Raw genomic sequence first — 13,630 nt, 5'->3', positions numbered from 1 at the left:
TACGAGATGGCAGATCTACCACAAGGATTTAAGCCTTTGGGATGTAAATGGATTTTTATGATAAAACGAAAACCAAATGGCGATATTGAGCGGTACAAGGCTAGGCTTGTAGTGCAAGGATTTCGGCAAAAAGAAGGCTTAAATTTCTTTGATACCTATTCACCGGTAACAAGACTATCTTCGATCAGGATGCTCATAGGTATTGCAGCCTTGAGAAATCTTGAAATCCATCAAATGGATGTAAAAACTGCTTTTCTCCATGGATATTTAGAAGAGGAAATCTACATGAAACAACCTGAGGGATTTGTTATTCCAGGACAAGAACACAAAGTGTGTAAACTTGTGAAGTCATTATATGGACTCAAACGAAAAACATGTTAAAAAGAAATTTTGACATGAATGATTTGGGTTTAGCAGATGTAATTTTGGGGATAAAAATCATCAGAACTGATGAGGGCCTTATCTTTTCTCAAACCCACTATGCGGAAAAAGTGCTTGATAGATTCAAGCATTACTCAAATGGGTCTGCAAAAACTCCAAAGGATCCTCAAATTCACTTAACCAAAAATTCTGGTGAACTTGTGCAACAGGTGGAGTATGCAAGAGTAATTGGCAGTCTAATGTACTTGACAAACTGTACAAGACCGAATTTAGCGCACTCTGTAAATGTACTTAGTCGCTACACAAGTAATCCAGGACATAAGCATTGGATGGCTATAGCTAGAGTTTTGGACTATCTACATTATACCAAAGATCATGGCTTGCACTATGGTAGAGAACCCGGAGTTTTGGAAGGTTACAGTGATGCCAACTGGATCGCAGACTCGAGAAACTCAAAATCCACAAGTGGATATGTTTTTACACTTGGAGGTGCAGCAGTGTCCTGGAAGTCTTCCAAACAAACTCTGGCAGCTAAATCAACTATGGAATCTGAATTCATAGCTTTGGAGATAGCTATGTCAGAAGCTGAATCACTTCGTAATTTCTTGGAAGACATCCCAATGTGGGGGAATCCTGTGCCTGCAATACGTGTACACTGTGATAGCGAATCGGCTTTGGGCAGGGCAAGGAATACCCATTACAATGGCAAATCTCGTCACATCAGACGGAGACATAAAACTGTTAGACAACTTATCTCAACTGGTGTAGTTACGATTGATTACATCAATACGAAAGAAAACCTAGCGGATCCATTTACAAAAGGTTTGGCGCGAGATCAAGTTATAAAATCATCAAGAGGAATGGGTTTAAAGCCTACGACTTAAGAGGATGTTTGATGGTAACCCCACCTACTCAGATTGGAGACCCCATGACCTAGGTTCAAAGGGACAACTAAATCAAGCTGAATCTGCTACAAGCACTAGAAGACTTTTGTCTTTTCCCAGTTCCTAGAGTGATGTAAAGTGCTTCCTGTATGTTAGAGGTTAAGCATATGCTTTTAATGATTTGGAATGTAGCTTTGTAAAATATTTAAAATAATTACAAGATATTTCTTTAAATACAAGCAGCTATTAAAATCACTTTGTGAGTGTGAAATGGGGCCGTTTCTAGGAAAATATATGAGGCTATACTCTCCAAGTTCACTCATGATTAACCAGGCATGTTCAAGGCCACAATGAACACAATAGAGAACCTCGTTCTACGAGAAAACGAAGCTGTGTTATGCCTGCTGTCTAAGTTTACATACAAATCCGGATGGTTCAAGACATCATGTTCACCAACTGGCCGAGTAAACTCGACAGGTATAACAATGAGTCGGTTCAAGGTTGAAAAACACCACCAACTCAGATACAGTTAGTTTTCACATATACTCTCGAAGGTCTGTCTAGTTTAGCTAGTAGTGTCAGTCTATAGGGTTAGTTATGTCGTCATATGTTTAGACTTATTTCTATTCATGTGGGGGATTGTTGGAACTGCAATTTTCTGGAAAATTGCAGGTTTTGAGACAGTGATTTTCTGGCGACTTTCCGGCCAAATTCCGGCCAAATGGCTGCTCGGAATTATCGGGTCAATAGTGCAATGGAAAGCTGGTAACGAGTACTACAAGATGGTATACTCATACGTCCAAGACGGAGGTTATTTGAATGAGAAATAAGAGTGTGATGTGAGCTACTTGGGATGTTTGGGAAAAAGTCCCACATCAAAAACGGGCTTTGGGTTCTTGGGTTCTTGAAACTGTTGTAGGCTCATTTAATTTTTTGGAAAGACTTGGTGTGAACTCCAAGCAAACTTGGGCAGTACTCCGAGAATATTCAGTGAATAATTTCTTGAGACATCTCTCCTTCCACTATATATAGAAACATAGCCTCTCATTATTCTCACACACAAAAACATAAACACTCCTTCCTCTGAAGATCTCTCTCTCCCTCTCCCTTGCTTAGTCCAAGTAAGTTCTTAGTTTAGTAGTATCGAGAGTATAATGTAGAGAGTATAATGTAGATATGTTCGCTTGAGTTCTATTACTGGTGTGCTACTGTAATAGTTTGTGATCAGTTGTATCCTTGGATTCATAAATCATGATTGTCCGAAAGCACTTACGGCCGATTTATTGAATTAAGGAAAGAGATATCATATCTTGCCTCCGTGATTTATTTTATGCTGTTGTAATTCGTTTCTGATTTCGTTAATTTAAATATAATTCGCATATTTTCTCAATTCGATTTTTGCGCTCCATACATAAATTTGAACATTAAACTATGTATTAATTAAATAAAATATTTGTGTGCTTTAATTAAGTAATATGTTTGTTTTTTTATCTTTAATATTTTTTTTGTTTCATAAAAATTTGGTATTTTGAATTTTAGTAAAATTTTTATAAGTTTGCAATTTAAATGTTATTTTTAAAGTTTTTATAAATGTAATATGTTTAAGATTATTATATTATTAAATCTTATGATCTTAAACATGTTCTCCTAATAACAAACTTCTTAACAAAAGATCTAAACTAATGATCTTATATTATTTTTATAATATTTTTACTTTAAAAACACCCAAAAGTGTTCCTCCAATAAAGATGCCCTAACAATATGATCAAGTAGTGTATTGATATTACCTCTGTTGAAGGTTTATCAGAATTCTCAAAGGAGATTGTGGTAACACAAGACAGTAGAGAACCCACTCATTATTCTAAGCACAACTTAATATATGGAGTAAAAACATCCTGAATTCAAACATGTCGATATTATTAGTACAAATACTAAAGTGATTTGTACTAATAATATTTATGTTTTACCATCAAAAAATTCAAATTTACATATTGCATACTATTAACAACAAAAAATTATCCAGAACAAAAAAAAGAAAAGAAAAATAAATAAGCATTCATGGGCTGTCTAGTTTCTACCGTTATATTTATTATTGTATCTAAGTATATTATTCTTTTTTTTTTACGATGTGTATTAATTTTATTTCTTTTTAAACCATATATCCTCTTTTCTGATTTCAGTAAAACTTGAGTATTGGGCTTTTTGTTCCGGTGATCGAATAAAGATTAAATTAAGAAATATTTTAGGTAAAATGGTGTTGAAGATTTCTTAAATTATTTCTTACTTCATTTTGGAAGCAAAAAGAAAACAAAAATCAAAACTATGAGGAGTGTTTTGGGAGGATGGTGGGAGAGTGATAATTGTCTTAGTTTCCAATCCTATTTACAACACAGAATTTAGCTACTCTGAATTTGTACCTAAAAAGACTATGAACTGAATGTCCAAAATCTTTGATTACGCAAGAAATACAAAAATCAAACCCGAGCAGTTTTGCACTCCCAAATTACCAGATAAATACACTTACACATTCCTTAAAAGGTAAAGAATGCAAACCCACGCTTTTCACGCTGAAAGTATATATCAAAACTATATATTTTTTACGGACCATCACATCCAATTAGATAAATAACATAGGAGTGAATTATTCGATTATATAAACAGTAACCACTTTACTCAAAGTGTCAGTCAAAGTGTCAAAGGTATAAAACATTATACACATATATTCTATAGAGGTACAATATGATTCTCTTAAGGCATTTCTATAGAATCGATACCTCTTTAACTGCTAAAACGGTTGGTTTTATTTTGTTTGATATTTATAGTTAAGATTCCTACAAACTATGTTTCACTACTTATCAGGAATTTTTACTTTAAGAACATCATGGGAAATTATTGGCCGACAAAATATGCAATTGGTTTGCCTTGTTATCGTGATTAAGGGATTTAATTAGAAAGAAAAATGCGCGAATAGAAAAAAGTTATTTAATGATTCATTATATTGAATAGAATGGACGCAAAGCATGTTTCGTTACATTCATACAACAAGCTCCCATTTATGTGGCTTCGAACACAAACCTTAACCCAATAAGTGTGAATAATCTAATGTTTGTCAAATTGGCAACACGATCATATTCATTGCGCGTTACTGAGGATTGGATAATGTGGGCCTTCGTGTATTTATAGGCATTTTCATGTGTATATAAAAGTGGAACTAAAATGATTTGTCTATCAAATGTTTAAAAAAAAAAAAAAAGAATTTACATCGTATTGTCACTCTTATTTGATTATTTGTCTAGAGGCATAACTTGTTAAAAGTGATGAATGTGTATTATTTGAGGAGAAAGTATTGTATACATGAGAAAATGATCTGTATTGCCACGGACGTACGTGACTACTGACTATAGTAAGAAGTTACAGACTAAGTAATGACAGAAGAGCACGCACCGAGAAAACAAACTTAGGAACATTCTTCATTCATCGTTTGCTAATGCTAGTCCAAAACAAATTAGAGCTAGGCAAACTGCTATGACAATGATTGGTATAAGGTCGCTGTGATTACTTTCTACGATCAAAAATAAAGAAGTAAATGTGACAAAAATGCGGTGAAAAATTAAGAAAGGTGTCGTTGCATCTCTTTTTATAGATGTTATTTGTGTAGTTGGTGTCGCCAGAAAATAAGACGACTAATATACTGGTCGCTCGACTACTTTCACGAGAAGCTGGTGTTACTCTTTATATACTGCTACGTATTTATAGTTATGTCGCTAAGACCATCTCCAATGGTTTTCCTTATTTTTACCTCTAAAATAGGTGAACTCTATAATAGAGGTGACTTTTGCTCCAATGGATACCTCTATTTTTTCCTCTAAAAAAGAATATTCTGTAGAGATTTATTTTCTATTTTATTATTAATACCTTTTACTTATAAAAGTTGCAAACTAACCCATTTATTTTAGTATTTGTAAAACTTTCATAAAATTATGATATTATTTAAATTTTTAACATTCATAAATATTATTTAAATATCACATTTATTAAAAGAAATACATTGCATCATATAAAATAATAAAAGTGTTAAAAGTTTAAGGACCATTAAATATATAATTTATTTATTTTGATCATAAATATAAAAGTGTTTAAAGTTCAAGGACCACAGTCAATTATCTTTTGCAAATGGTAGTCTCAATATTTTAAAATAAAAATTTACACTTAAATTTATATTATTAGTTCTTAAAAATACTTATTTTATTTATTTTGATCATAAATAAAAGAAGTTAAAGATTAAGAAGACTACTTTGTAAATAAAATAGTTCACCTCTATTTATAGAGAAAAAATAGAGTTCCTTCAATGGTCATCTATTTTTGTAACAATGGTTTTATTTGCTTGCTAACAATGGTTTTACTAGAGGTTGTAGCTATTCGCAGCAAAATTTGACTTATATATTTGGACCCTAATTTCCCATCATAGTAAATGTCAAAAACTTATTTTTATATTAGGCAATCCAAGGTAAATATTTGTATTTTACAGGGGCTTTATGAAAATTATGTTTTAATATAGATTAGAAAATATATTTGCAAAGACCTAAAATATATATATATTTATACTTTATGTATTTTTTTAAAATGTTTGCAAAGACCTAAAATAATTACATTATTATAAAATTTTGTTTTAGCATAAATTAGAAAAAAAAAATATGTAGTTATTTATATGTGTGCAATAGCTTAAAATAATTACTTTAAATGAAAATATTTTCTATTTTTTATTAATTATTATTTACTGTTAAAGCCTATATTTCAATATAATCATCATAACTAATAAAACAGTGGAGGTGTGGTAACGTTTTTGGTGAACAGGATAAGTGTCGGGACCGAGTACGGTTTCTGAAGGATCTTGCGCAGGAAGTGGCTACAGTATATCGGTCCTCTGTGGAGGGAAGACAGTCTGTAGATTGGGTAGAACGAATGATAGCGTGGGTGGTGCCAGAATCGGGGTGGTTGAAAGTGAATACTGATGGTGCTTCTCATGGGAATCCGGGTCTCGCGACGGCCAGTGGAGTTTTAAGGAATGAGTCCGGTGAGTGGAGGAGAGGGTTTGCGCTTAACATTGGGTGATGCTTTGCTCCTTTGGTTGAGTTATGGGGTGTCTACTATGGATTGTGTTTAGCTTGGGATCAGCAAGTGAGTCGAGTGGAGTTGGAGATTGACTCGGAGATCGGAGATGGTGGTGAGTTTTTTGAAGACAAGGATAAGTGAGTATCATCCGCTGTCTTTTCTGGTACGGTTGTGCCATGGCTTTCTCTCAAGGGACTGGATAGTCCGTGTTTCACATGTGTATAGGGAAGCTAACTGTCTGGCGGATGAGTTAGCTAACTATGTGTTTTTGTTACCATTAGGTTTTCATACTTTTGCTTCTGCTCCTGATGTAGTTGTATCTATATTTCGAGAAGATCTTCTTGGGCATTCACGCTCTAGAAGAGTACGATTGTAGTTTACTTATTCTTCAATAAAACACGACAGGCCTTGGCCGCCCGTCCTCTTACCAAAAAAAATCATAACTAATAAAACAATTATCATGTGATACCCATTAATATGACCATCATGATTGTAATTATTACGATGTTAACACTTGCCCCAAAATCCAAAAATAGAGATATTATTTTCCTTACTTACTTCCACTTCCAGTGAAAGTTTATGTTTCTTCTTCTTACCTTTCATTTCCACGAAAAGTGGGCATTAATTAACCCTTTTATCGACCCAGAAAAATTACTTTATAAATTGAAGTTTCCTAAGATAACAGAATATAATATATAACAAAAATTGAATACAATTAAATTACTACGTAATTTCTACAAAATAAAAATTAAAACTTTCTAAAGAAAAGTTGAAACAAGCATTATTTTTAATACATGCAACTGAAACCAAAAAACAAAAAAAATTAAGTGGACCTACATAATACAAAACGATTAAAACCTCAACAAATTATTATTTACATTAAAGATAATGATATAATACGAAAAATAACTTAATCCTCAACTGATTTTCACAAGTTAAATTTGACCTCCAAAAACATTAAAAGATGGAGGTCTCGGACTCTCGAAGAACTGTAATACCCTTTTTCTAATTTATTTTTGTATGTGAAATATTTCTAATTAATTATATCATTCACAAATAATATAGGGAAGATGTATTAGATACCACAAAAACAGAACATAATTAAGAAAATATCACAATTATACATTGTTTGTCAGAGAGTATTCATTCTCTTCAAATACAATTATACTTATACCCATTTTTTATAGTACATGTTATTTTTTTAAATATCATGTCATTCTTTTTTTTCTACATAAATAACAAATTCTCTCTCTCTTCATGCACTCTCTCTCTCTCAACCTCTCAATTACTCTTTCTCTCTTCTCTTCTCTCATGCTCACTCACGTTGAAGCATCTGTCATTCTATTTCTCTCTTTATTTCTCTCTCAATCTCTCTCTCTTCTCTCATATCTACTCATCTTGAAATTCTGCTATTATGTTTTGGAACATGCTATTTCTTCGAATTACATGCAATATTAGTTAATTTCTTTTTTTTTAACATGTTATTATTTTATATAACACGCTATTTTTTTACCTCAATATAACACGCTATTTTTATATATTGAACGTTATTTAGTTTAATATAACATATGAAATATAAATATTACATGTTATTTAAAAAAATTTCATGCATCATTCATTTTTTCTAATCTAACATTAAAACACAATAGGGTAATTATATCTTTTCACTCTATAATAAACGTGGGCCCAATGGTATTTTCCTATACAAAATTACATTGGTATTTTCTTCATTTCTTTCCACAATTATGGTATTTGCTAATATTACTCAATAATATATTACTGAAAGTTATATTTTAGATACGTATAACACAATAACAATTAAATTAATGTAAAAATGTTCAACAAAATATATATAAAAAAGATTGATTGTTCATCTGTTCCTATATTCTACTAGTAAAAAAAAAGCTAATGAAATGTATGGTCAGTCGATCTTAATCTGGCTTGATCCATCGCGTTCATCTCTCAACATATTATAACCTAAATTTCTCTCAACATATTATAAACTAAATTTGGATAAAAATAGTTAGAAAGTTGGTTGACCACGGTAAACTTTAAAGGCTATTACATTATTAGAGTTCTATGGTTATTTGCTTTATATAAGATATGGCTTCGTGGATTTTCGACTAAATACCGTCAAAATGATTTCAAAAGAAAGAAAATATTACGGAATACATTTTTAGAAATTTTATTTAGTAAATTTCTATTTTCAAACGTTTGTTTAGAAATACTAAGTACCAAAGTGGAATTTGGGAGCCAAGACGTGACCGGTGTGGAGATTCATAATTGAAAAGTGATTCCATAAACTTTTTATAGATATTGGTGGAAAATGTTTACTTACCAGCTTCTTTTGCTAACAATGGAATCCACCTCATATTTGATTCTGTGCGTTTATAAATTAACATCCATACACATATAAGCTGGATACAAAGACAATGCATAAATCCTTGAGAGATATGATCAAATTACATTTCATATGATTTAGTCATATTTTTCTTAAATTTCAAAATATAAACTTCCGATAATACATGTTTCCTTCATTTAGACAAAGCCAGTGACTTTCTCTGTGTTGGGGCTGCATGCACATGACTTTTAAAGGAACAAAAAAAACCATGAATATATGGTCCAAAGTTTACCAGAAATGTCTCCGTTGAACACTTTCTTTGTAAAGCTGGATATATGTGAATTATAATAATATTTTCTTTTAAGAAATATTTATTTAGTATCACCGTATGACTACTATGAATTTTGCAGAGTAATCAGATGAGATCTTCCAATCTTTTTCCTTTAGTTAAAAGAGATCTTCCCATCATATAAAACTCATTTCATAACATCATACATAAGTTGTTGAAAACAAAAAAACAAATATATCCTACAAACTTGTAAATTTATATGTGCAAAACTCCAAGAAGACATGGTTCACGTCTGAATGATCATGATGAACGAACTTGAGACGGTATCAGAGACTAATGTAATAAACAAATATTATCATTTCTTATATTAGAATATTTTAAAAGGAGAAAAGTAAAATTAAAGCAATGTGAAACAGTGTAAGTCCACTTAGATTAAAATATATGACTCTGCCTAGATCTTTTGTAACCTCGATTTAAATATAGAAATCAAGAATCATGTACAAATATATACAGTATGCATAATACAATATCCCAAAAAATGTATTTAGTACTCTTCTAAAAAGCTCGTACGTACGTATGTAGTCGAATAGTTTATACATGCACCGTCGCCGTATCACAATTCGGAATCAATTATAAAAAAATGGTCATGTGTGCGTTGATAGCTTCAGCCCCAATATTGATTGATCAAGGTCCTAAAATGTTCTACACAAGACATAATGAAATGCATTACGTACAAAAACATGCCAAGAAAAGCAAATGTTGAATATAGCATTCGGCTCCCGTTCTTCTCGGTATAGACTTGTGTAGTGTGAAATGGGTGTAAATGTCAAAGACATGACTCTCGTAAAACTTGTTTCGTCTTTGGGTAAAAGACAAGAAAATGCTGTTGTATCCATTGACAACACGAAAGAAGAAAACAAAAATACTCCAAGAAAGTGAGACCCAGCAAGTACGTAAACAACGGCATTGGTCATTGCACCAAACTCTTGAGATGCTATTGCTTACTAGTAATACTTATAGGCACAGTAAATAAATAGTTCGATCACTGTAACTATTTGGGGGAAAAAAGACTTTTGTTGAAAACTGTTTTTTCTTTGGTGGTATTTGGTAATCTAAAATTCTACCATTTCATTTCACAATTTAAACTAACCGTTTGTATATTTAAAGTCTACAATTTATTCGGCATATTCCTGTCCAAAAATATAAGCAGACTAATTATAAAATATGAATCACCAATTATTATTAAATTATTTTATTTTAAGGAACTTTAATTTTTGTTACCATATATGTTTTGTTTTTAGTGCTAACAATTTTTTTAGAAATAAAATTATTCTGAGAATTTGAATATTAAATGTAGAAAATACCACCATTTTTTGGTCATGAAAACTACAATTTGTTTTAAATACCATTTTATTAGACTTACTATGTAGCGCAATCATCTAGAACTTACAAATATTACTTTTATAAACCCTATAATTTTCTTTTTATTTTATTTATATTATCAACAACATACTTTATACGAATTTGAAACTCAATAACGACACTGAACAAACCACTAAATTACATATTCCGTTTGTAGTGTCTGTGATTTATATATAGTTATGTTGTTTGTTACTTTTTTAAAATAAAAATATTGATAGAATTGATATAAATTTATAATCTTTAATACGGGATAATTTATTTAAATGAACAATATATATCTATAGTAAACTATACTTTGTAATAAGTGATATCAGGTTATATTATAGTACAGCTTTTTCTATATGTTAATAAATCTAATGAATATAATATTAGTACTGGTAAAAAAAAGAATATAATATTAGTATAAAAATGTTGAGTGGGGTTTTCAACTTTGTAGAATATATTGGATACTGAAGGTAAAAAAGATGTTGAAAGCTCTCTCTATATGACAGGCACACACAGGCATATGCTTCCTTTAAGCAGTCCATGAAGTTTCTTCACTACTTTATAACTCTCCTCTTACTTACTCCTTCCATAGAACTCTTCACTAAAACCCATTCTCTGTTCTTCTCTTTTGCTCTCTCTCCTCATACTTGTTAACATAAATCTAAACATCTCTTAGTTTAGCTTGGAACATGGACCAAAGCAATGCTCTTCTTAGCTGGGTTTACTTCTCTCAGGGAAAGGTAAAAACTTTTTTTTCCTCTGTTTCCTCTGTTTTTTTTCTTTCCTGAAACACTGGTGATGGTTTCTTGTGTTGTGTTCACTGTTCTGCTTAGATCTACGCATAATGTGTGTCCAAAAATCATAACTTTTCTTGTGTGTCTTCTTCTTTTGTTTTGTGTAATAGTCCCTAAGTTTTGACTCAATTTCTGAATTTTAAAGTTCTGTAACTGGGTTTGACTATAATGCTTTAATGGGTTTCGAATTACACTTGCTCGAGACTTTGGTACATTCACCTATTTCCTAGCTTGATTTCTGCGTAATGGGTGTTCTTAATCTCTGTATTTTAGCTTAAATTTCGCATTTTTGTATGTAAATTAGTCTGAAAAGACAAGACTTTTGGGGGAAAAAACCCTAATTTCTGCATGTTCTGTATGTAAATTAGATGTAAAAGACAACATTTTTGGGAAATTTAGTTTGTATGCGCTCGTCATTTGTGGCTAAAACCCCTAATTTTGATATGAATCTGCAAACGAATGCTCAAATTTAGGGGTTTCTCTGTTTCTCTGTCTGATTGTTTGGTGTTTTTTGCTGTTGAATGGTTTAGACAACGGAAGAGTTAAGACAGACTCTTGTGTACACGACACTGGAGCTAGAACAAACGAAGCTGGTGGCTCAAGAGGAACTAAGGAAGAGAGATGAACAATTGATCCATCTTGAAGATGTTTTAACAAAAACCCTCAAAGAAAGAGACGAAGCTCTCGAGAAATGTCATCATCTCCTCATCAACAATCTCTTACTTCAACAGAAACAGCCGAAGAATCAGAATCAGAAACAGGAACACATCACTCCTCCTTTATCTGGTGCTTCAAGCATTATTGAGGACGAGCAAGTTCAGCCGCAGCCTCAGCTTAACTCTAACAAGAGCTTTTCGTCTTCAGACACGGAAGAGAGCATCATGTCACCATCAGTGATCGATCCGGTGATGATGAACCAACAGATTGAAGTCTCAGAAGATGAGATGATGGCTACATTGTTGCCTGAAAAGCCGCTTCCTGAAAAGGGTAAACTCTTACAAGCTGTTATCAAGGCAGGTCCTTTGCTTCAGACACTTCTCTTAGCTGGTCCTCTGCCTCAATGGCGCCACCCGCCTCCTCCACTTGAGACCTCTGAGATCCCTCCAGTCACCGTCCCACCACCGCAGTTTCAGAACAGTGGTTGTGGCAACTCCAACAAGAAAAGGGCATTCTCCTCAATCTCAGATGAAACTTACTCAGAAACTAAGTATCAGAAAGTTCTTCTCCATTAACTCAGACATTACGCCGGGCCCAGCTTGCTACTAATCTTTTTCTCCTTACTCAACAAAGTACTAATATATAGTCTTCTAATATACAATATACAGATCAGTTTCAGTGTTAGTCACTCACTTAAGGTTTCTGGTGAGAGTGATCTTTTAAAGTTGTGGAGAGTGAATCTGATCCATTTAGGGTTTAGATTTAGAGAGTGATGGGAATGAAACTCCCCCTGGTTTAATCTCAAAACTCAAACATGAGTGTTTTTTTTACCAAGTGTGAGAGTTTTGCTATTTGCTTTTCTTTGGTTTTGCTTCTTGATTTTTGTTTTGTTTCGTTAACCCAATTTGACATCCATGTTTTGGCTCCATGAATGTATTGGGGTGTTTTGTTTTTCCATTTGTTATCATCTATGTTCATTTCCCTTGGTGTAGAATACTAAAGATCTAATGGAAATGTGATTGTGTTTTAGTGAATCAGTGTGATGTATGTTTAAACTTTAAATCAAAGACTTAAGAGGTCTAATGTTTTGTTGGTGTTTCATGGATTTGGAAACTTCAAATATTCATAAAACAAAAGTTTTGTTAAGGTATTTTAATGCAATGTTAAATATATATATATATATATATATATATATATATTGCTTTTCAATGGAGATGGGTGAGAGAAGTGGGAACCGAAAAGTCGAAGGGTAAGCCAACAACCAGAAAGGATTTGATGTTTTTTCGTTGGAGTCCGGGTGGGTCCTGAAGATCTAAAACCGGATCTTCTGTCGTATTTGCTAAAAATATTAATCGCATGGACCTCTCCTAATTTTTTTTTGTTTAACTAGTCTAATCTTGATTATGAGACTTATGATCTATAAAACCATGTTTGAATACAAAATCTAAATTGATTATCGCAATTTGGATATAATTGTAAAATGTTTTGAGTTGGTTCGTTCGTTAGAAACAAATTTTCCAGAAGTTAAATTAGACACATAATAGTTTTGTTTTTGTAACAATGAATGGTGTGTTATTTTTTAATAGAATTTTACGATGTTTTAATAGTACTCCCTCCGATCGTGAATATCTGTCGTTTTAGAAATTGCACACAAATTAAGAAGATTTGTGTAAAGACTATTGTAACCTTCCGCTTTGTTTTTTCATATTCATTGTAATAAATATAAATAGTTTTCTAATCATTATTTAGTCAAATATTGCTGCTG

General features: G+C 32.2%; 1 protein-coding gene across 1 annotated transcript; it reads left to right on the top strand.

Moving 5' to 3' along the window:
* LOC104710961 lies at positions 10,885–12,899 on the top strand. Its single transcript, XM_010427623.1, has 2 exons — positions 10,885–11,154; positions 11,739–12,899. The coding sequence occupies exons 1-2, from the start codon at positions 11,104–11,106 to the stop codon at positions 12,438–12,440; spliced, it is 753 nt and encodes a 250-aa protein (XP_010425925.1). The 5' UTR covers positions 10,885–11,103; the 3' UTR covers positions 12,441–12,899.

This window comes from Camelina sativa, chromosome 9 (genome assembly GCF_000633955.1).
Source record: "Camelina sativa cultivar DH55 chromosome 9, Cs, whole genome shotgun sequence".
NCBI lineage: Eukaryota > Viridiplantae > Streptophyta > Magnoliopsida > Brassicales > Brassicaceae > Camelina > Camelina sativa.
Note: the sequence above shows the minus strand (reverse complement) of the source record. Positions and strands in the feature narration are given on the sequence as shown.

Bases quoted from the DNA above. Each gene is read 5' to 3' on its own strand.
- LOC104710961 (XM_010427623.1), top strand. From the start codon at position 11,104: ATGGACCAAAGCAATGCTCTTCTTAGCTGGGTTTACTTCTCTCAGGGA. The intron at 11,155-11,738 runs GTAAAAACTTTT...TGAATGGTTTAG, and splicing joins TTTACTTCTCTCAGGGAAAG to ACAACGGAAGAGTTAAGACA.